General features: G+C 46.5%; 2 protein-coding genes across 7 annotated transcripts in view; one reads left to right on the plus strand and one right to left on the minus strand.

Annotated features, from left to right (window-relative positions):
* GART (phosphoribosylglycinamide formyltransferase, phosphoribosylglycinamide synthetase, phosphoribosylaminoimidazole synthetase) overlaps positions 1 to 8,073 on the minus strand; it is a 23,685-nt gene extending 15,612 nt beyond the window's left edge. The window contains exons 1-5 of one of the 4 annotated variants that reach the window (XM_085860196.1): positions 7,891 to 8,073; positions 7,050 to 7,197; positions 4,779 to 4,874; positions 1,993 to 2,167; positions 1 to 68 (exon numbers count right to left, since the gene is read on the minus strand). The exon at positions 1 to 68 is cut by the window's left edge and continues 44 nt beyond it. In XM_085860196.1, coding sequence (XP_085716322.1) covers positions 1 to 68; positions 1,993 to 2,167; positions 4,779 to 4,874; positions 7,050 to 7,197 — 487 coding nt within the window. In that variant the 5' untranslated portion in view covers positions 7,891 to 8,073. Of the gene's footprint in view, positions 69 to 1,992; positions 2,168 to 4,778; positions 4,875 to 7,049; positions 7,198 to 7,590; positions 7,756 to 7,881 lie in introns of those variants that run through there. The other 3 variants (XM_085860195.1, XM_085860198.1, XM_085860197.1) reach the window with 3 other exon arrangements.
* A 1,688-nt stretch (positions 8,074 to 9,761) lies between these two features.
* On the plus strand, positions 9,762 to 21,360 carry SON (SON DNA and RNA binding protein). Of its 3 annotated transcripts, none has more exons than XM_085860206.1 (10): positions 9,762 to 10,693; positions 12,134 to 12,300; positions 12,384 to 12,539; positions 12,725 to 12,865; positions 13,007 to 13,117; positions 13,219 to 13,332; positions 17,999 to 18,146; positions 18,318 to 18,392; positions 18,495 to 18,610; positions 19,053 to 21,360. In XM_085860206.1, exons 1-10 carry the CDS (start codon positions 10,093 to 10,095, stop codon positions 19,377 to 19,379), a joined length of 1,956 nt encoding a protein of 651 aa, XP_085716332.1. In that variant the 5' UTR covers positions 9,762 to 10,092; the 3' UTR covers positions 19,380 to 21,360. The 3 variants fall into 3 exon arrangements, with proteins under 3 accessions (XP_085716332.1, XP_085716331.1, XP_085716333.1); XM_085860205.1 differs by having other exon boundaries at positions 9,767 to 10,693; positions 13,216 to 13,332; XM_085860207.1 differs by having other exon boundaries at positions 9,783 to 10,495; positions 13,216 to 13,332.
* Positions 21,361 to 22,817: the final 1,457 nt, after the last annotated feature.

Below are 22,817 nucleotides of genomic sequence, written 5' to 3' on the forward strand. Positions count from 1 at the left end.
TTGCTACGCTGACCCCCTTACCGGCAGCAAGACCGCTTGCTTTCACGACCAGGGCAGGAAAGTCAGCACTGCCAGCAACACGAGCACAAAGTAACATCCAGATCATTAAATTGGGCCGGCTCCTCCGCGGGATCGTCACGTCGGGCCGGCTCCTCCGTGATATTCCCCATCACAGTGTGGATAAGAATAACCATTCACTCAAGGGCCCGTACATTTATCAAGTTGCTTCGTGATAAGTTTATTTAGTAAAATTTGACGGAATACCCATGTCAAGGTTGTTAAATTTTACATTTGTCAATCAATGTTGTTGTTGAATTACATTTGCTTCACTTTAAAAAAAAAAGAAAAGAAAAGTTTTTAAAACAGAATTCCCAACATATGACTGCTTCGTTGTTGGAGACAATAGCTGGTTTGGCCTAATCTGAAGTTGCAGAGGTTAAGTATTAAATTGTGGAGACCAAGTCAGAATGTATACTTTGAAAATGAGGGGGTGGGATAGGGGAGGGGTCAAAATCTACCACATTTGTACACTTACACACGGCCCCTTCCAACATATGTCAGTATTTTTTAGAAGGGGGCCACATTTGCCGATAAGACAGCGAGAGCCGCCACACCACCTGTAGTATTCCAAAATGGCTGCTATTGGGCCCCGCCTCCACCTACTTTTGTTGTTGTTGTTGTTGTTGTTGTTGTAGTTATTGGCCTCCAAGCATAATTGTTTGCATACTGCCATCTACTCATGTAGTTACGTTACTTTTGTGCTTCGCATAAGAACACTCATTCAAAACCATTGGGTCAATTTGACAGCATTTATGGCGGATTATGATGGGGTGTTTTCACATTGTGTATTATTGGCCGCACGTTAGGGGCCACACTTGAGGCCACCAGGGGCCGCCGGTGGCTTGCGGGCCGTGCAATGAAGAACGGGTGCATGTGCAGCGTCGTCATGTAATCTCGGTGTGCCAGGATGCATTCTGTGTTGATAAAATACTCGTGTGCATCGGCTCGCGACGCTCGCCTCACCACACGTCGCTGCAGAGACACGGGCTTGCTTTAACTGAGGACAACTTGCTGTATTGTCATTATTTACACCAATCATAATATTAACAATTATTTTGTGCAAATTTATTTCTAATATTAGTGATATTGTATCTATTTGTAATCTATAAAGGTCCGAGTGGTCTGAAGCTCTAGATGGTCAAGGGTCCAAGCTGTCTAATCAGTCTGAAGGATGCAAGGGGTCTAAATTGTGTTCAGGTCTAAAGGTTCAAGGGGTCTAATGGGGATAAAAGGTTGTGAGGTTCTCGGGGTCTGAAGGGTGAAGGGCTCTAAAGGTGTCTTAAGTGTTGAAAGGGTCTTAAAGGTAAAAGGGGTCTTCAGAGTCTTTGTGTCCTCTAAGTCTTAGCAGTCTAAACGTCCTGTCGAGGCCTGAGTTTTCGTTTTTATTGATATAGATGAAACAAAAAACGTTTTTTCAAATTTTTATACATCTAGATGAGGGAAGATGTGGGTGGGTTGGAGGGGAGGGGGAGATTGGTCGGAGGGGATGGGGGTATGGGGAAACGGCAGAGGGGGGGGGCACAGTCTGAGAGACCATGTATGAGAAGTAATGTCCTCCAGTGGAAAGGATAGCTCCATAATAAAATAAATAAATGCTTTAAACGTGCTATTTAATGAGTTATTTGTCGAGAAAAGCTGAAGTTCCAAGTAATAGTTAAACTTCGCAAGAACAAATTGCAAACCATTCCGTGGTTTTCGTTTACTTATTAACCTTTCAGCACTCACGTCCCCAGACAAGTTCCAACAGTTGTGATGACGAATCAACGATTCCTTATCATCTGCCTTTTTCAGCCGAGAATTAACAGAGTTCGAACTGGCTCAACAAGCTTTCCCAGAGTTACAAAACTTGCCTTCATTACGGTTACAAATATCATTTTCGAATCCATGATGCGCAATCGTACACTGTCACGGCCCTTCTGCTTCCTCACAAACCTTCTTATGTAGGCACAGGCCTCGTCAGGACATTCAAAAGCCTTCCAGCGTGCGGTCGGAATGCCGTGCCTGTCCATGAAGGCTTTCGAGTAGGCTTTGGACGACTCGAGGCATGCTGCCCGTGCCGACGGCCCAAAACAGGTCACTCCGGCAGCATTGAGGTCGTCTGCAATGCCTGTCAGAAAGGTCAGGAGGTCAAACCTGGAGGACACGCTGAAAGAAATGGACAAATAACCGGCGTACGATGTTCCCAAACAAGGTCGATAACCATTCCATGGGAGATTCGGTGAAAGCCATTTGCATTATCTGGTTGTCTGTTTATAAAGAAATCTTCCCTTAAAAAAATAAAAATAAAAAAATAAAAAAAAAAAGTCATCCTCGATTGTCCGTCTCAAGAACCATACCAACAATTCTCGGACAAACCCAACGCTTTCGGGAAGTCTGCTTGCTCGCAAACATGACGAAAAATAAATTTACAATCATTTTGATGCACCTGACCTGTGGTCCGAAATGAGGTGGTTCTATAACAGGTGGACGGTTTAGCAAAATCCACAAGAAAAAGAGCAATCGGAGATTGCAGACCCTCGCCAGGACTTGTTTTGTGTGGAGTAGTTTGTGTACTGGTGTGCTACGTAGTTAATAAGAGATAACTACAACTGCTACTTTATAACTGCCGGTGGTGATGACCGGGTACCAAGACGTCCCGCTTTGATTGGACACCTGACCCTGACCCATGACGTTTTGTTTTATTATTCAAGTGAATTTACAATGGGATTAAATAAATTCAATTCAAATCAAATGGAAGACCAAATCGGTACGGTACTGCATTGAAGTAATCAGAAGGAACCATCCATCGGGACCATACTCTGTGCAGAGCGTTTGTGCTACCTCAGCAGTCTCCTTGACTATTGGGCACAATCCTTGACGGGTCGCCACTCCGACACAGGATACCAGCAAGCTGGCACTAATTTTGCCGACCTCGGAAGGACGACGGGCCGAGTCAACCCCACCTGGTATTAATTCAACAGCTGAACGGAATTTGAACTCAGGACCCTCGGATCCTAAGCCTGACACCCTAATCATTAAGCCAACACCAGGCACAGAAGGAACCCAAACAAGCAGCAAAAAGGAACCATGAATTAATCAGGAGTTACCTGGATAGGATTCACATTTCAGTTTCGACTACTCTACCCTCAAGCCCATCCAGGTACAGCCAAGTGGGCCTTATTAAAAAAAAAAAGAACCCATATCAAAAAAATAAATAATTCTGGCTGCCAGACCATGCGTCCGATCAAGTTGAAATTTAAAACATGTATTCCCCCATCACCACGAGATCATAATTGTGAAGTTTCACGTCTATTGGCTAAGCGGTTCCAGGGAAAACATTATTTAATATTTTTCTTCAATCCAATATGGCTGCCAAACCATGTGACCTATCAATTATTCCTTAACAAACTTGTACACCTGTAGCTGAGAGAGCAATTGTGGGAAGTTCCCCTCGATCAAGTTTTTGAGGGTCATCCAGGGATAAAATGTTCCACAGAAAAAAAAAATTGATGACGTCATTGGTCACGTGATTCGGCAGCCGTATTGTTTATAAAATGGAATTTTAAAAACCTTTAAAAATCCCCTCTGAAGTGGCTGAACAGATCGAGATGAAACTTGACACGTACGACTGCCTATCCATGAGGAACAAAAGGTTCACACACCTGATGTCATAAGTCACATGGTTTGGCAGCCATATTGGATGTACCCTCAAACCGAGAAAAAAAAAAATCTTCTGCTCCAGAACGGATCAACATCATGCTAATCAGACGTAGCGTTCCGCATATGCAATTATGATGTCATACCGAAGGCACCTGTGATGTCATGAAACACAATAATAATCACGCTCATTACCCACGAGGAGTACTTGCCGTGTGCAAAGTATTCATTTTTTTTTTTTTCCTTGGTGCAGTTTCAGAGATAGAGGTCCAAAGTTTTTCCATTTTTCCAACATGGCTGCTACACCACGTGACCTATGATGTCATAATTATCATTATAGCATTCTACATGAGTAGTTGCACCAATGGTGGAAATTTTGTCTCAATCCGAAAAGCGTTTGCGGGGAAAAACCACTAAAGTTTTGTGCGGACAAACAAACAAACAAACGGACCCAAAAGCAACACCCTCTCCTTCGGCGAGGGTAAAAACAGAGTGAGTTCCAACTCCTCACGGATTTGTTGGCGTTGGCGCCTCAACTCGGCGTTGTTGTTGTTCTTCTTCTTCTTGTGAAGACAAAACCTTTCGGACTCGGCTCTTTTATATACAGGATCCGGATCTCCTTAAATACTAAACGCCTCTACACATCCTCACATTGAGGGTGCCTTTTGAGAGCGTCTATCATGAACTTTTAAATATATTCGGACATTTGCTTTAAAGTTTCGAAAAGTTCACGTTACTATTTAAAGATTATTCCATTTAATGTGTTGCAATTTCGTAAATACACGATTTTCTCGTCATGAACGACGATCGTCCATGACGGGTCTCGCTATTGGCTCAAATCAAGGTACGTGACGAAATATCGGAATTTTTTTTTCCTTCTTCTTCTTCCTCTTCCTGTTCCTCTTCTTCTGGTGAAGACAAAGCCTTTAGGACGCGGCTCTTGGACACATTTGTCCTTGTTTTTTTTTTCATAAGTGCATCATTTTCATCCAATCAAAGTCCAACCCACCTCTCTACGAACACGAAGATACTGTTAAACGATCGGCGACAATTCGCAAGGATGACGTCGCTCCGACACGCACCTGCGGCCAGGTAGAGTTCTGGACCTATAACCACCATCCCAATGTTGTGGTCCTTGCAATATTGCGCGAGCAGAGAGTGGTTGGTCACCGAAACATCTGCAGACACACCAGCACGATTAATCACCACGAGTCACAACAACAATGCAATTCGGTCAGAAATTCCAACAAAAAAAAAGATCTTTGGTCCACAACTTGGGGGGGGGGGGAAGGATGACTTTCAACAACTCGTGCGAGTTCAAGTGCATTGTCACGTGAGAGAGGTAAGAAAAGAGTTACAAGTCAATTCCAAGTCTCCATCCCAGGATGAAGACCAAGACAAGAGTGTACGTGACGTACGATCACCAATCAAGACGAAGTGTTCGGTGACGTCTCGATGACATGAAACCACATTTTCTCCTCGAGAATCCATTTCTCCAATCTTTCAAGGTATCATGCCATGCGAGGTCACTTACAGTCAAAAGTTCCGCTCAAATTTCAAACAAGTAGATCTACCCGAATCGCAGGTTCACACAAACTCCAAATGCACGAACTGAAAATAGAAAGGCTTGCCACAAGCTACGGTGCACCCGGACCACACGAAGCAAGGGACATCATCATAGACCACAGGAGGAAATCAGGGGATGTCAGCATAGATCACAGGAGGAAATCAGGGGATGTCAGCATAGATCACAGGAGGAAATCAGGGGATGTCATCATAGATCACAGGAGGAAATCAGGGGATGTCAGCATAGATCACAGGAGGAAATCAGGGGATGTCATCATAGATCACAGGAGGAAATCAGGGGATGTCAGCATAGATCACAGGAGGAAATCAGGGGATGTCATCATAGATCACAGGAGGAAATCAGGGGATGTCATCATAGATCACAGGAGGAAATCAGGGGATGTCATCATAGATCACAGGAGGAAATCAGGGGATGTCATCATAGATCACAGGAAGAAATCAGTGGATGTCAGCATAGATCACAGGAGGAAATCAGGGGATGTCATCATAGATCACAGGAGGAAATCAGGGGATGTCATCATAGATCACAGGAGGAAATCAGGGGATGTCAGCATAGATCACAGGAGGAAATCAGGGGATGTCAGCATAGATCACAGGAGGAAATCAGGGGATGTCAGCATAGATCACAGGAGGAAATCAGGGGATGTCATCATAGATCACAGGAGGAAATCAGGGGATGTCATCATAGATCACAGGAGGAAATCAGGGGATGTCATCATAGATCACAGGAGGAAATCAGGGGATGTCATCATAGATCACAGGAGGAAATCAGGGGATGTCAGCATAGATCACAGGAGGAAATCAGGGGATGTCATCATAGATCACAGGAGGAAATCAGGGGATGTCATCATAGATCACAGGAGGAAATCAGGGGATGTCATCATAGATCACAGGAGGAAATCAGGGGATGTCATCATAGATCACAGGAGGAAATCAGGGGATGTCATCATAGATCACAGGAGGAAATCAGGGGATGTCATCATAGATCACAGGAGGAAATCAGGGGATGTCATCATAGATCACAGGAGGAAATCAGGGGATGTCAGCATAGATCACAGGAGGAAATCAGGGGATGTCATCATAGATCACAGGAGGAAATCAGGGGATGTCATAATAGATCACAGGAGGAAATCAGGGGATGTCATCATAGATCACAGGAGGAAATCAGGGGATGTCATCATAGATCACAGGAGGAAATCAGGGGATGTCATCATAGATCACAGGAGGAAATCAGGGGATGTCATCATAGATCACAGGAGGAAATCAGGGGATGTCATCATAGATCACAGGAGGAAATCAGGGGATGTCATCATAGATCACAGCAGGAAATCAGGGGATGTCATCATAGATCACAGCAGGAAATCAGGGGATGTCATCATAGATCACAGGAGGAAATCAGGGGATGTCATCATAGATCACAGGAGGAAATCAGGGGATGTCAGCATAGATCACAGGAGGAAATCAGGGGATGTCATCATAGATCACAGGAGGAAATCAGGGGATGTCATCATAGATCACAGGAGGAAATCAGGGGATGTCATCATAGATCACAGGAGGAAATCAGGGGATGTCATCATAGATCACAGGAGGAAATCAGGGGATGTCATCATAGATCACAGGAGGAAATCAGGGGATGTCATCATAGATCACAGGAGGAAATCAGGGGATGTCATCATAGATCACAGGAGGAAATCAGGGGATGTCATCATAGATCACAGGAGGAAATCAGGGGATGTCATCATAGACAACAGGAGGCAACGACCTACTCGAGTTGTGGATCTTGCTGTTCGCCCCTCCGTTGGTGCCAGCATTACCCGGGGCGACCATGATGGTCGCGACATGTTGAGACTGTGCCAGTTTCCACGCCAATGCATGCTCCCGCCCGCCACCACCGACCACCAACACGTGGGCCATCTGAGCAAACCACACAACCAACAGCAACCGAACAAACCCCAGGGCCGAGTAAGAGATGGGCAACGAGCTCGACACACACAGGCAGCATGTAGATCGAGAACTATACTAGTTAATAATCCCGGGGGGTGGAGGGGATGGGGGGTGGAGGGTGGAGGGGATGGGGATGGGGATGGGGGTGGAGGGGATGGGGGATGGGGGGTGGAGGTGCTGGTTCGTTAATCTTTCGCTCAGCTTGGCAAGTTAATGGCGGAATGTGGAAAGGTCACCAAATCCATTTAACACACATCGACGTGTGGAACCATCACTCGTCCTCCATAATTACTATATCCAGCTGAGCAACCAATCACGGTGAAGGGGAAATGGCACAAGTACCACCAACCGTGCGCTTCGGACCTGAACAAAACGAGCTTGGAGGACTCATGGCGTGAAGAGGGTGGACATTTAAATCCATCCTCGCACGTACATCGAAACACACTGAAAGTGCCGATGAATCAATGTGAACGCGGAGAGAGGAGGACGAGAGGAGGACGAGAGGAGGACGAGAGGAGGACGAGAGGAGGACGAGAGGAGGAGAGAGGAGGACGAGAGGAGGAGAGATGAGGAGAGATGAGGAGAGAGGAGGAGGACGACGGGACTGGCACGAGACGGTCCAGCAGATCCGCCCGGACGGACGCACGCACGCACCGAACTCACTCCGGTCGAAGTTTCGCGCGCCAGCAATGACGTCACACACCGTGAAATCACTTTCTCATCGATGATCCGAACCCTCCTTTGTTTGTACAAAAGGCAAAGATGTCCAACTGGGCGGACCTCGGACACACGTGTCACGTGCGCGGCGCAAATCTCTCGTTTACCTTGAACTTTGAACTTCGGAACTCGAAGTGTTTTTAACACTTTGCCATTCATTAAAAGGACAATTGTTCATGAAATATCCGTTATATTTCAAATTCGTTAAACTTTAATATCACAATGAATTTTTTTTTTAATACAGAACACAAACTGTCCACACGGAACTTGCTACCAATACACCTCCCAAGACCATCTCTGAGTGACGGGACATATATTTGATGAATGCTTCGACAGTAGCGATATCTCTGCGATCGGTTGAACATGTTTACTTCAGGGTTGGAGTTATGAGAGTGATCGAGGCAGTGGAGCGTCTGTCTCTGTCTCTGTCTCTGTCTCCAGAATACAGAGGTCAAGCACCCCGAGGCATACCGAGCCTTGCCCCATTTATATTATACAATCTATAATCTCTAATCTATATCGATTTATATATATATATATATTTATATTTATATACTGTATGTGTACAACAATCTGGAACCAAAATATCAAACCAAAGTCCAAAACTTTTTTAGCCACGCCCTCCTCCTACTGTGGGCGTGTCCATTGGGTGACGCACGTTCTCATTGGCTAATCCCCGCCCCCTGCTCGTGGCAGCACGAGCGCTTCCCTTCAACATGGCCGACGGAGAATCTTCTTCCTCAGTTAATGTGAAATTTGTCCTTTTTTTCTGCTTCCAACGAGTGATGTCGTCGTTGTCGTTGTCGCTGAACCAGGGTTAACTCCGGTTGAAAAACTGACGTTTTCGCCTTTTCATGGAACCGTTTGAACGTTGCTCGCAAGAAAAAACATTTAAACAACAACAACAAGCGGCTCCTGTTCAGATTTGAGGCCTAGTGAGACGTGAGGCCCGGATCGGCCGGTTAAACGATTTGCTGAGGTGACGGTTCACTTGGCAATGATGGGTTCGACAGAGTAAGTGAACACGTAGAAAGTGTCTAACCAGGTGTTCGTGAGGATTCCCCACGGACGGAGTGTGTTTGTGTCCCTCGAATCAGACCTGTCCACGAACCCCTGTCTGGCTCACCTGTCCACGGACCCCTGTCTGGCTCACCTGTCCACGAACCGCTGTCTGGCTCACCTGTCCACGAACCGCTGTCTGGCTCACCTGTCCACGGACCGCTGTCTGGCTCACCTGTCCACGGACCGCTGTCTGGCTCACCTGTCCACGGACCGCTGTCTGGCTCACCTGTCCACGAACCGCTGTCTGGCTCACCTGTCCACGGACCGCTGTCTGGCTCACCTGTCCACGGACCGCTGTCTGGCTCACCTGTCCACGGACCGCTGTCTGGCTCACCTGTCCACGAACCGCTGTCTGGCTCACCTGTCCACGGACCGCTGTCTGGCTCACCTGTCCACGGACCGCTGTCTGGCTCACCTGTCCACGAACCGCTGTCTGGCTCACCTGTCCACGAACCGCTGTCTGGCTCACCTGTCCACGAACCGCTGTCTGGCTCACCTGTCTACAAACCGCTGTCTGGCACACCTGTCCACGGACCGCTGTCTGGCACACCTGTCCACGGACCGCTGTCTGGCACACCTGTCCACGAACCGCTGTCTGGCTCACCTGTCCACGAACCGCTGTCTGGCTCACCTGTCCACGGACCGCTGTCTGGCTCACCTGTCCACGGACCGCTGTCTGGCTCACCTGTCCGCGAACCGCTGTCTGGCTCACCTGTCCGCGAACCGCTGTCTGGCTCACCTGTCCGCGAACCGCTGTCTGGCTCACCTGTCCACGAACCGCTGTCTGGCACACCTGTCCACGGACCGCTGTCTGGCACACCTGTCCACGGACCGCTGTCTGGCACACCTGTCTGCGAACCGCTGTCTGGCTCACCTGTCCACGAACCGCTGTCTAGCTGATGGATGTGTTGTTTTATTCAGAAAAGCGAAGTGTACAACGGATGAGGACCAAACAGGGACTGCGTGACGGACGAGTACTCCCAACGCGCAGCTTGCGCTCCTCATCCTGTAACAGGTCCACCTCGAGCGGCCGAAGGTCTCATCCAAGATCCCCCCCGATTGCTATGTAGGTCTCGCTCCTTCAGCATGAACATGTACCGCTGGCCCAACGAAGGGAACGCCTCTCGTTTCCGTTCGCCCATCCAAATGAGCTGCAACCATCGGACAAGATCTTCCTCCCCGTGGACGTGGGTCCAACGTCAGGATGTGCCGGTGTTGTCTCCCACTAAGTCACTCGGGAGGTCGAGATCACCCAGCTGGCGCCGAGGTTGTGACCATCTCTGGTCGAGATCCCACTCTCGCTCAGGATCACCGCACGAAAGTAGATCGAGGTGCAGCCAGCAGTCCGGGATGCAAGATGGTAACCAAAAATGGTCTTTGTCACCACGAGAACGGCCAAACGCTGAGCCTGCAGAACATCTCCTGATGGACCAAGCTGAGGTGCTGACATCAAACTCTTCTGTTTCTTGGTGTGGAATCAAAGCAAAAGGTGTGTACGTAAACAATTCCCAGAAAGGGGGAGCGTCCCAATGGTCTTGGCTGCCCCGTCAGAATAAACACCACCCGTCGAATCGGCGTAGTCTCGGCATCACGTCTGGTCAGTGGCAGGGCGTAGCGTCCGCCCGTGTGAGCGCGTCCCACGAGAAGCTCTTGACCGGTTCCGTAGGTCAATCGACATCACCTGCAGGTAAGCGGGGATTTGTTGTAATCGTTCAAAAAAGCAATTCCAAGAGCAACTAGAAGGACACTCGGTAGAGAGCATACCTCCGCCACGTAATACCTGATCCACAATAACATACCGGGCCCAATACATGTTTGAAATATCACGATATACATACAGTACTATATCGTTGTTGGCACGATCTCTGAATGGTGAAGAATCGCTTTGAGAATTCTAGCATCTGGATCCAGATCCGGATCTTCACCAAAATCGAATCAGTTTGTCCTTGTCACACACCGAACGTGTCTACAATATTTCATCCGGATCCGTCCACAACTTTTTGAGATATCTTGGACACAAACGGACAAGCATACAAGCCGATAGGTGGCGATGGGTATAAGATATAGAGATGTAGAGCAAAATGGATGTCATACAGCGGATAGGGAATCACCTTAAGTTTATGCATATCAAATCTCATCCAGTTCCATCTCCTGATAACTACTCGGTATCCATTTGAATGAAAAGTACCGAAAATGCGGTTTGAAATCGGAAATCCCCAAAGTTCGAGGGGGTGCTGTGGGTGAACAAAGATCTAAATCGAAAATCCGGCTCGATCGTTTGTGCACAATGTATTCCGGACGATTAGTGTGAATTTTCATGACCATCCGACCATAACCCCCGGAGGAGTAGCATTTGGCGTGAAGACACCTCCAGCTCTCGTATATTATCGATTTTTGCACTAATTGACCTTTGACCCCTGACCTAAGCGAAATCGGTCAATATGTCCTGAGGCAAAGTTGTAGTACTCATTGAGTACCATGAACCTGCAAAGTTTCATTCGTATCGATGCACTCACCTGGTCGCTAGGGGGCCGTCAATTTTTGCCAATTTTCGCGCATACCCTAATTGTAGGGGGCGCTGCGGGTAAAGTATTCAATATATCACAAAAAACCGGGATGTATTTGATAGAGCATCACCTGTAGATCATCCGTGCCAAATTTCATAACCCTACGTGGGATAATGGCTTTCAGAATTGATTTCCAGTGAACGGTACCGATTTTGAAGGTTTTTCGGTTGTTGCTAGGGAACCAAAGCGTCCCTAGCAACCATCACAATTTCAAAAGCACGAGGTCATAAGATGTACCTACCACCCGAGTTTGGTCAAATTCCACCCACGTTTACTACCAATGATGCTGATGACAAACGAACGAACATCCAAACAAACAGACAGAATTACTGACAATAAGGGTCACCTATATCAGCGACCCAACAGAAAGGGGTGAAAACATAATCTCCTTCACCTTCGGTGGCGGCGGTAATAATGGGAGCCCGTTATGTCTGGAGTGTTTTCGATTGGGCCGAAGAGTGCCAATGCAACAACAGGTTTTGATCAAAGAACAATTTGTTGTTTTTAACGGGTCTGATCACGAGGCCATTCACAGACTCTACTTGGTCGGTGATGTACAGAGCGCTCGGCGATGGGGATACTCGGTTCCATCGCCATGGCATCGGATGTCTCGTCTTTGCTACCGGCGATCCTGAAACAAGCTCAAATGGGCAACGTGTCGGGACAACTGTTGAACACCGTTGCGGACCCCATGCTTTCGCGCAAGCTTCTCGCCGGGCTCACACAGGTGTGTCATCGTCCTGTTTTGTATGTAGGAGGTGATGTTTCTTTGGGAACGAGTTATCCGTTCATTTTGTTGTTCCGTTTCAGCAATACAAGCATATCGTAGCGAACAGACAAGAAGCTGGGAGAGCGTCAACTGCAAGACAAGAAGCTGGGAGACCGTCAACCGCAACTCCCCTCTCGGCTGTTGGCAATTTTGGTGCAGCATCTGAGGCTAAGAAAGTGTCGTCGAGTCTTCCTGCTGTGAGTGCCGATATTGGCCTCGAGCGATTATGTTCACAAAATGTTTTAAAAACATTAAATCAATGTCACCTATCTTATCACGATGAGTCCTGGCTAGAAATGAGGATGGTGTTTGATTTGGGTGAACTCGGCACAATCACGGCCGACTCGCGCTCGCCGGTTGTTCCATGTCTGTGCAACGTCAGGTTCTGTTACCTCGACCGGACACGTCCACTCTGTCCCGAGAGTTCCCCGTCTCATCCGGCTCTCAACACCGCACCGAGGAGCAGATGCTGCCGGGTCGAGGCCCGTCATGTGACCAACTACTTTCCACCCATGCAGAGCAGGTCTTCGGCGATCCAATAACACTCTTGCTTGCTGTGTTAAAAAAAAAGAAAAGAAAAAGTGATTCTTGCTGTTGTGATCATATTGATCGTAAAGATCTTTCTTCTTTTGGATCACGACTCCACGTTTTCCCATTTGCACAGCCCCTGAACCTGGTGGAGCTAATGGACGAGCGAGCTAAAGCTTCTTGCCGTCTCGCCACCTGTCCTGGTGATCCGCAGGCATTACTGGTCCTGGCTAAGACCCAGCAGCAGGTGAGACTCGATTGCACGCTGACGGTGGTTCACGGTACAATTTGAAGTGCTCGTGTTCCCTAAAGGCAAACCTTCATCCCTTCTGTGTCTTGGTTCAGAAGGCGAGCCGGAGTAGGGGTGCCGTCGTACCGGGACAATTCACGGGCAGTACGGGTGTGCAGGTTCTCTCCAAACAGCAACTCGCCAACACGGGCCGACAGGCCTGGTCAACGAAGGTGAGTTGGCGCACTCACAGACCATACTCTCTCTCGCTTCTTGTGGATATTATTCCGAACACCATCGTGGATATTGAGTTGTAACCAGGCAGAGCGGAGTGGCTGAGCACTTGAGCTAGAAAACGATAAAAGCAACAACAAAGCATCTCAACATACAAAGCCCATCCGTGTCCGCTTTGTACTCGGACTAAACTTGACATAAATGACAACTAAAACAAAATGTACAATTTATTAATTGGCCATCTCCATATTCTCATAATGATGGTTTGTTGAAAATTTGGCAGACAGGTTGGTGGTCTTTCTGTCTTCTACCATCTACTCTCCAGCCTTGCCCCCCCCCCCTCCCCTGCTTTGTGATCTGTCCCCACAATATTTCCACAGGGTGCTCACAATCCACCAAAATCCCCTTAATCCCCTTATGGTGAAACTGTTAAAATCACGAATCACTGCTCACCTTCACTCCTTCATTCCTCTTTTTTCCCACCTCGAGAACAAACTCCCACTCTCTTCAATCCCTCTCCTCCCTCCAGGTGTTCAAATATGTTGTTCACCACCATCTCATAACGTATCCCATCCAAAACCACAATCTGTTCGACCTCCGTTAATCCACCCCAAACCCCTTCAAATTCCCTGCTTTCCTTCCTGAAAGTCCCTGTCCATCTTGTTGACCCCATGAACCCTACCCCATCATCCCACCTCCCTTTGACAGATCTCCTAATGTCTCTGTTCCCCACTGTTTTGTGCTTCCCTCTCCTGCTCATCTTGTCTCCTGCTACCCTTGTTGTATTTTCTGCGTGTTCGCTCTTATACGAGCCTTGACAATGTACACACACACAAAAAAAAGCTCAAATGGTAAAAATGTTATGAAAAACACACACACACAAAACAATGAGGCTTGGAGACGGAACAAAAGGGATGCAAGAGAGGTTGTTGTGGAACAATTGACCACCTACGACTGAACAAGGCCGTTCTTGACAATTGCAAAATGCAAAGAACCAAATTGTCCATTGCCTGGATAGACTATAACAAAGCTTTTGACATTGTCCCACATTAGTGGATGATAAAAATGTATGCAAATATACACGATCAATCCCCAAACAGTCAAACAGATTGAGAAAGCAATGGAGTTCTGGAATACCACATTAATATTACAGTACTCAGTCTCTCCCCCCCTCCCCCCCCCTCGTCTTATCTTGTCTGGCTCTGGACCCACTGAGTAACCTCATTAACAAACAAGGACATGGATACCCTAACAACCAATAGAAGAACTTCCAAAGAAACAGGAAAGGTGACACACCTGCTTTCCATTTAAAGGTCTTTAATGACAATAAATTGACAGAACAGCTAAAACTAGTAAAATGGTTCTCTGAGGACATTCAAATGGAGTTTGGACAGACAAGTGTGCCTAGTGCACGTTTGTACAAGGTAACCCAACAAAAACAGACAACATAAAAATTGACCTTGAAACAACAATCCAGCAGTTAGAAAACAAAGCATCATCTAAATACCTCGGAGTAGAAGAGGGCCACCAAATATGTCACGAACAGATGCACTAAACAATCGTCAAAGAATTACCGACATGGAACGAAGCTGATCCTGAAAACGTATCTCTCCCCAAGAAACAAAATTAAAGCCATAAACCAGCTCGCAGTACCAGTGTTCCAATACAGCTGTGGAATAAATCATTAAGTGAGACGTCAAAACAAGAAAACTCCTTACCATCCACAAAATGTTCCACAAAAACCAGTGCATCCCGAGAATGTACCTGCCAAGACGAGATGAACGGAGCGGCCTGATGGAACTCAAACAGGTGCACAGAGCGCCGAGTGTTGGACGAGCTGAGTATGTGAAATTCTTAACAGACTATCGGATCCAATTTGTAGACAAACATGCACAACAAAGCTGAAAAAAGTATGTCTTATTTACCTTGCAAGGAATTTCCAAAAAACAGATGTGAATAGAAGATACCGCACAAGAAAATGAAACAGCAACGAATACAGCCCCAACAATTGCAAAAAATATAAAATAAACAAATGAAAAGAAATATCAAAAAATACACATCAACAACTGGGAGAACGACAAAAGAGCAGGAAAACACAAAAAAAGAATTGGACCAAGTTGGGATCGACAAAGAAGGCTCGTTGGAATGGCTAAGAAGAGGTTAGCTCAACTAGGACGGAGAACGAATACTAATAAATTCCCAAGATCAAGGACACAACACCAATGGATTAAAAAAGATGGTGGGACCGAGTCAGATGGACAAGTGCAGGTTCCACAAGACAGGAACAGAAAGTACTAGTCGCATGCTTTTGGGATACAAAAAACTATTAACAGAACAACTTTACACACAACGGCACAACAAAGTATGAAAAGTGATTCATCGAAATATCTGAAAAAAATTCAACATCCTGGTTCCAGAAAATTCATGGAAACACGAACCGAGGGCAATCATTGACAAATAAGGACGTCATGCTCACGTACTACCTGATGGTCTCATTGAGCGTGAACATAGGAAACAAAGTCTTGTGACCGGACATCGTTCTCAGGAACAAAAAGGAAAAGATAGCCTTGCTGATCGAGATATCAGTACCCAGCGATTTTGGCTTAAATAATACTAGACGGACCCGTGAACCTGTTGGGTTCCCGTTGTGACAGCAGTTGATGAAAAAAAAAATCATTTCAAAAAAAAAGAAAAGAAAAAGATAGCTCCAGCGAACTATACCGCTGAGGTTGTTTTCATTGATCAAATACTCCCGAAGAGTACTTGACTGAATCGGGAATTGATTTTTAAATAATTTTTTCGTTGCCCGATTTGAACGAAACTTGATACTGCACACTGCAGGAGAATGTTGAGTAAGGCGGCCCTAAAATTTTTGCGCTATCGTGTACCGTTTTGGCTGTATTTGGGGAACATACATACATACATACATACATACATACATACATACAGACAGACATACATACATACATACATACAAGATGAGAGTTTTAGTATTATATAGATGGCAATGAAGAAAATGATCAAATAGCAGGACATCAAAAATGAGATCAAGAGATCTTGGAAGCTGAAGAACATTGAAATTGTACCACCAGTGATAATTGGAGCAAGAGGAATAATAAAGAAGAATCTCACTGAGATTTTGAAAACCATCCCTGGGAATATTACCACAAACAAACTACAATTGGAGGCAGTCTGGGGTTCAGTGACGATCCTCAATGTCAGACATGAGATCAGGGCCGTCTCTCTGGACATATCTCGTGTATTTCACATAATTGTGTTTTTAATGAGGACAAATGTTTGTCCATTCTGAATTTCCTGACACCGTCTGAATTTCCTGACACCGTCCCAATTTCCTGACGCCGTCCCAATTTCCTGACGCCGTCCCAATTTCCTGACGCCGTCCCAGTTTCCTGACGCCGTCCCAGTTTCCTGACGCCGTCCCAGTTTCCTGACGCCGTCCCAGTTTCCTGACGCCGTCCCAGTTTCCTGACGCCGTCCCAGTTTCCTGACGCCGTCCCAGTTTCCTGACGCCGTCCCAGTTTCCTGGCGCCGTCCCAGTTTCCTGGCGCCGTCCCAGTTTCCTGGCGCCGTCCCAGTTTCCTGGCGCCGTCCCAGTTTCCTGGCGCCGTCCCAGTTTCCTGGCGCCGTCCCAGTTTCCTGGCGCCGTCCCAGTTTCCTGGCGCCGTCCCAGTTTCCTGGCGCCGTCCCAGTTTCCTGGCGCCGTCCCAGTTTCCTGGCGCCGTCCCAGTTTCCTGGCGCCGTCCCAGTTTCCTGGCGCCGTCCCAGTTTCCTGGCGCCGTCCCAGTTTCCTGGCGCCGTCCCAGTTTCCTGGCGCCGTCCCAATTTCCTGACGCCTCCAATTTCCTGTTTCCTGACACGTCCCAATTTCCTGGCGCCGTCCCAATACAATGCATAGTTCTTCCATCATTCAAAGTTGTCCAGTGCCTTGACCGCTCAAACAGCCCATTCTAGTAACCCTTCACCTAACGTCACCGTGGAGACTACATTTAGTTCTCCTACATGGTCTCCATGGTCCCAAGCTCCTCCTCCTCCTCCTCCTCCTCCAGTACACGAAACCAAAGTAACACCAGATTGTGTCTCAGGTAACCACGAGTTGTAAAAGTTCGTGTACTTTCCTGCTTTTGATGTTCTCGACAAAACGTTATCCATTCTAATGTTTTGATTGTAATACCTTAGATGAGAGCCCGTACGGTGGGGATTTGGGGGCCTGTAGGGCAGGGGTTTTGGGCAGGCCTATAGAGCGGGGGTTTGTCGACATTTGTCCTCATCAAAAGCCCTTTTGGTAATATAACTGAGTTTAATATGAATATACTTTTAGTTTAAATTTTTTTTTGTTTTATCCAAGCCTGTTTTTGAAAAGGCTGTTCAGTTAATACTAACTTCCTCACTTTTTGCAAGTGTTGTGCAATTGTTTGTCCACCACTGACTATGTTACGAGGTGCCACCCTTGGCCATCTTGGTTCATGGCTTGCTCTCCTCGTCTATGTTCGTACCATCCGACAGGTTCTCCCATTTTGATGGCTCAGGCCTGGCCGTCATTGTTTGAATGAACTTAGCGAAATCCTTGTTTAACTTGTCGTCGTGTTGCCTTCGGCTCTGGTTAATTGGACTCGTTTCATTGCGGTATCCCACCCGCCACCCAAGGATCAGTTTGTGCGTGCTCCGCCCGTGTGTGGTGGCGTGGGTGAAAAACTCTTGCGAAAGATGGGCTGGAGGGAAGGTCAGGGTCTGGGTCGCAACCGTGAGGGCCTGATTAACCCCATCACAGTGGACTTCAAGTTAGACCGATGTGGTGAGTTCCTCCTCACTTGAAAACATTCATTTACTAAGAATTTCTTGATATCAGGGTTCGTGGGTTCAGAGGGATCTTTCATCCTTGAAGCACAGACCTCAGTTGTACTACTGGATATATTTAATTTGAACAATCGTATGTAAATCATACAACACTCTGTGCTCTCTTCAGGTCTCTCTACCCACGGTGAGAAGATCCATAAGGTTGCGGCGGCGGGAGAATGGGCTCCAGCGCACGATGTTTCAGGTGCTTATTTCGCCGTTTGTCTGTCCTTAGCACTTGATCGTTAAACTTCCCGACAGGTGCATCTCTGAGAGAAACTTGACTTATCTTCCCCATCTCCATCAGGGAAACATCCTGTGTGCGTCCTGACCGAAATCTGCGGGAAACGTCATTGGCCAAATGCCAGGTTCATGCTGGCACAGGAGGGTGGTCCAAACCACAAGAAAACCTTCATCTACCGTGTACGTTCTTCTCTGTTACACAGTACATGGCTACAGGAAGCTTCATTTGCCGGGGGCACAGCTGTCCCACTGATGCATTGCCCCTTTTAGGTTAGAGCAGGAATTTGTAATTTATTCCGAATGCTGCCAGACGGGACACCCGATTTGATGGGACGCATAGATGCCTCGCCCTGCCAGGATTCAAATAGCTGGGTCAGGATTCAAACCCAAGCGAGACAGCTCGAAGCGTACTTCGAGTCCAGACCATCCTGCCGGCCTGAGTATGTCGTGCTGGTTGGTTGAGGGTGCTGCCCATCTCATGTGGATCGCTTAGAAACGTACGAGGATACCGTGGAGACGGTACAAACGAGGGGGTGTGAATATCTGATGGAGGTAAACTCCAGAGCCGTGTGATTAATGAGTCACGTTTTGGTATTTATCACCTTTTCTGGGTTTGTTGCAGGTCATGGTGAACGGGATGCCATATCAACCGATCTTGCCAAGTCCCAACAAAAAGACCGCGAAAGCAGCTGCGGCTTACGCTGCTCTCCAAGGTCTTGGGGCCGTGCACCATTTACCGAGCCAAGCTGCCTACCGTCGTGTCCCCAAGGAACACCTGGCTTTCTCCCCACGAGCGTTTCCTTTCCCGTCCGCCACTCGGCCCTTCCTGCCCTCCGTAAGGGCTCGGGCCCCTGTCGTTCCTTCTCGTGCTCTCGTTCCTCCTCACTCGACCCACACACGGCAGCGGATGCACACGTTCCTCCCACGACCATCTTGGCCTCCGTTATAAACCGCAGCTGATTTTTGGCTGTGCGAACCCCAACTGGAATACTTTAATCAGAAGCATTTCTGATTGCTTTGGTCTTTCTTCACAAAGTAAACTGTTTGCCATGGGCATACGCTGGTAGGCTGTTTGTGAAGCATCATTATAGCCAGCTCGATGAGCGTTCGGTGTGCACTTTCAACTGAACATTTCCAGCATTATGCAACCCCATTTTATACCATCACCAAATCGGATGTTTTTATTTCAATGATCGAGGGATCTAACGGGTTCATAAAAGTTTAACACGTACATGTTGCGAAATGATTTGGTTTATACTGTATACTTCTGTTGTCTGAGAGGATGGTATCACTTGGGTTTGATACCTGACCATTGACTGTCAGATTGGTGTTTGGCAGGTAGAGCATTGCACCACAGTTTCCCCTGCCTTTGATGGACGTTAAGCTGGGTGTCCCATGGTCCAAGCGGTAGGAGTTAAGTTATCACCAGCACAAGTTATTATGTTACTATTACGTACAAGTTGCTGTCTGAAGCCTGGGCCCATAAACTCCGACGGTCGACCCCACTTGGGGGGAAGAATTAGGGCCCTTAATAAGTCGTAATGGCAATCAGTTGATACACCAAAGTAGATGTCCCAACCAACTACATAGTATAAACAGGGACCGGATCAGAGATGGGGTTGATCATCTGATGCCCCATGGTAACGGAATTTATCTGATTGCATATGAGACGGTTGATGTTGGGCCCCTTCTGAACCATGAAGTGCTTCACCATGAAGTGTCTCAAGGCAGCTCTCCAGAAAGCATTTAATTTGGTCAGCCACCGGAAGAGTTTGTCTCTCACACCTGTCGGCCTCACCGTCAACCACGACCTCTACGGGGCTGACTGAATAAAGCCAGCCTCAGAATGGGCATCGTCTGTCGTTCCAAGCCTTTCCTTGAAAAGTCAGAACTCTCAGCCTACAAAGCCTTTCTTCATATTTCAATGGAGTATTTATCCTATGGGTTGGGGCCCTGCATCACCATCTCTCTCCTGGATTCTGTGGAATGTGAAGCCAAACCTTTTTTGGAATCTTCCACGATGAGGCCGAAGCATCATACCTGCTAAACTTGCATCACAGAAAGGTCGGTGGTCTCTGGTTTTGACCACCTCTCCTCCAGTATCGTGCCCTCTCCACTCTCATCCCTATGACCGTACCAAGCTCCTCCAGGATGTGTCCTTCCAGTAACTTCCAAAATCCAGGCTTTCCATGCACCACTCTTGTTACCCTCGCCAAAGGAGAGGGCGTTGCATTTGGGTCCGTTTGTTACTTACAAAATGGAAGATTTTCCAAGTATATTGGTTAGTCGATTTTGTTATTCTGTCTGTTTATAACCTACAGGTCACACATGTTAACCGATCCTCATGAAACTTCACCACATGGTGGAGTTTCTCATAAGGAAGAAGCCTATTGTTTGAGGTCCAAAGGTCAACAACTAAAGTTTTTCGAAAATCCTCAATTTTCATCCGATTGGCTTGTAATTTGAAGAGGATTTCTATTTCCGGTCACTGAATTCAACCAACCAATTATTTGAGGTCAACCTCGACCAAAAGGTCAACATAGGCCGAATTTCTAAAATTATCAATTTTCATCCTATTCACTTGAAATTTGAAGAGGAGTTGCAGATTTAGTCATTGAATTCAACCTGCAATTGTTTTTGAGGTCAAATTTGTTTTTTGGATTTTGCAAGTATCGTGCTCTGCACGTCTTCTTCTTCTTGTTTGTCTTTGGCCGTACAGAAGTTTTGTGTTTTTCTCCGCAACCGCTTGTCAGATTGAGCCGAAATTTTCACCATTGGTACGACTACTCATGTACAATATTTTAATGATAATTATGACGTTATAGGTTGCCTTTGCTTTGACGTCACAATTGCATATGTAGAACGCTACATTCAATCCGAATGAATTTTTGAGGGTCATTGAGGGATAAAATGGTCCACATTTTTTTTTTTTAAACGACTGTCACATGATTCAGCAGCCATATTGTTTTTAAAATAACAACAAACAAAAAAAACCTTTAAAAATGTTCTCTGAAATGGCTGAACAAATCGAGGCGAAACTTTACACATATGACTGCCCATCCATGAGGAACAAAAGCTTCACGTAACATGGTGTCATAGGTCGTATGGTTTGGCAGCCATATTGGATTTAAGAAAAATATTAAATAATGTTTTCTCTGGAACCACTTAATTGACGTGAAAATTCGGAATTGTGATCGAGTAGTGATGGGAATACATGTTTTATATTTCAAATTGATCGGACACATGGTCTGGCAGCCAGAATTTAATTTTTTTTGATATATATATATATATATATATATATATATATATATATATATATATATATATATATACATATATACATATACCAGAAGACCCTTGAACCCATTGGGTTCCCGTTGTGACAGCGGTTGATTAAAAAAAAAACATTAAAAGAAAGATAGCTCCAGCAAACTATACCGCTGAGGTTGTTTGCATTGATCAAATAATCCCGAAGAGTACTTGACTGAATCGGGAATTGATTTTTTAATAATTTTTTTCGTTGCCCGATTTGAACGAAACTTGATACTGCACACCGCAGGTGAATGGTGAGTAAGGTGGGCCAAAATTTTTTGCACTATCCTGTACTGTTTTGGCTGTATTTTGGGAACATGCATACAAGATGAGTTTTAGTAATATATATTTTAAATAAGGCTCACCTGGCTGTGCCTATGCCTGGTGTTGGCTTAATGGTTTGGGTGGTGGGCTTGGGATCCAAGGATCCTGAGTTCAAATCCCCCTCAGCTGTTAAATTAATTACCAGGTGGGGTTGACTGTCATCCTGAGGGCAGCAAAATGAGTGCCAGCTTGCTTGCTTGCTGGTATCCTGTGTCGGAGTGGCGACCCGTCCAGGATTGTGCTCAATCGTCAAGGAGATCGCTTTTGCAGCACCAACGCTCTGCACAGAGTATGGATGGCTGTGCCTGGATGGGTTTGAGGGTGGAGGAGAAGCAGCTGAAATATGAATCCTATCCAGGTTCTTCCTGGTGACTTCATCTTTGCTGTTTGCTTGCTAATATCCCTGGGTACTCACCTGGTAGAATCATGATACTGAGAAGGAATCGGTAAAGTGTACCAATGAACGAATGTTATCACATATACCTATTTTGGAGAGGTAATTCCCCCCACCACTCCCCACTCGTAGATGCCCTTCAGGCCCATTTTGTTTTTTTTTCCTCATGCCATGAACAAGTTTTGGTACATACCAGGTGATGAAGGTTGTGGTAAAGTTTCACCGAAGTTGTGCTGTGTGTCGTGAGATAAAGTTGCAACTATCTCTGGACGGTTTGACCAACGACGTGCCATCCCATAAGGTCCCCGGAACTATGTTCCATGTGAGCTAAAACCAACCGACAACGTGATGTGCATC

The sequence above is a fragment of the Eptatretus burgeri genome, chromosome 16 (assembly GCF_056783735.1).
Source record: "Eptatretus burgeri isolate ZD-2024b chromosome 16, Ebu_testis_v1, whole genome shotgun sequence".
Classification (NCBI taxonomy): Eukaryota; Metazoa; Chordata; class Myxini; order Myxiniformes; family Myxinidae; genus Eptatretus; species Eptatretus burgeri.

What these genes read in the sequence shown, in the direction of transcription:
- SON (XM_085860205.1), top strand. Translation starts at nt 10,093, where the DNA reads ATGAACATGTACCGCTGGCCCAACGAAGGGAACGCCTCTCGTTTCCGT. An exon ending in TCAATCGACATCACCTGCAG is followed by an intron (nt 10,694 to 12,133) that starts GTAAGCGGGGAT and finishes GGTGATGTACAG; the next exon opens with AGCGCTCGGCGATGGGGATA. An exon ending in GACAGGCCTGGTCAACGAAG is followed by an intron (nt 13,333 to 17,998) that starts GTGAGTTGGCGC and finishes CCGCCACCCAAG; the next exon opens with GATCAGTTTGTGCGTGCTCC.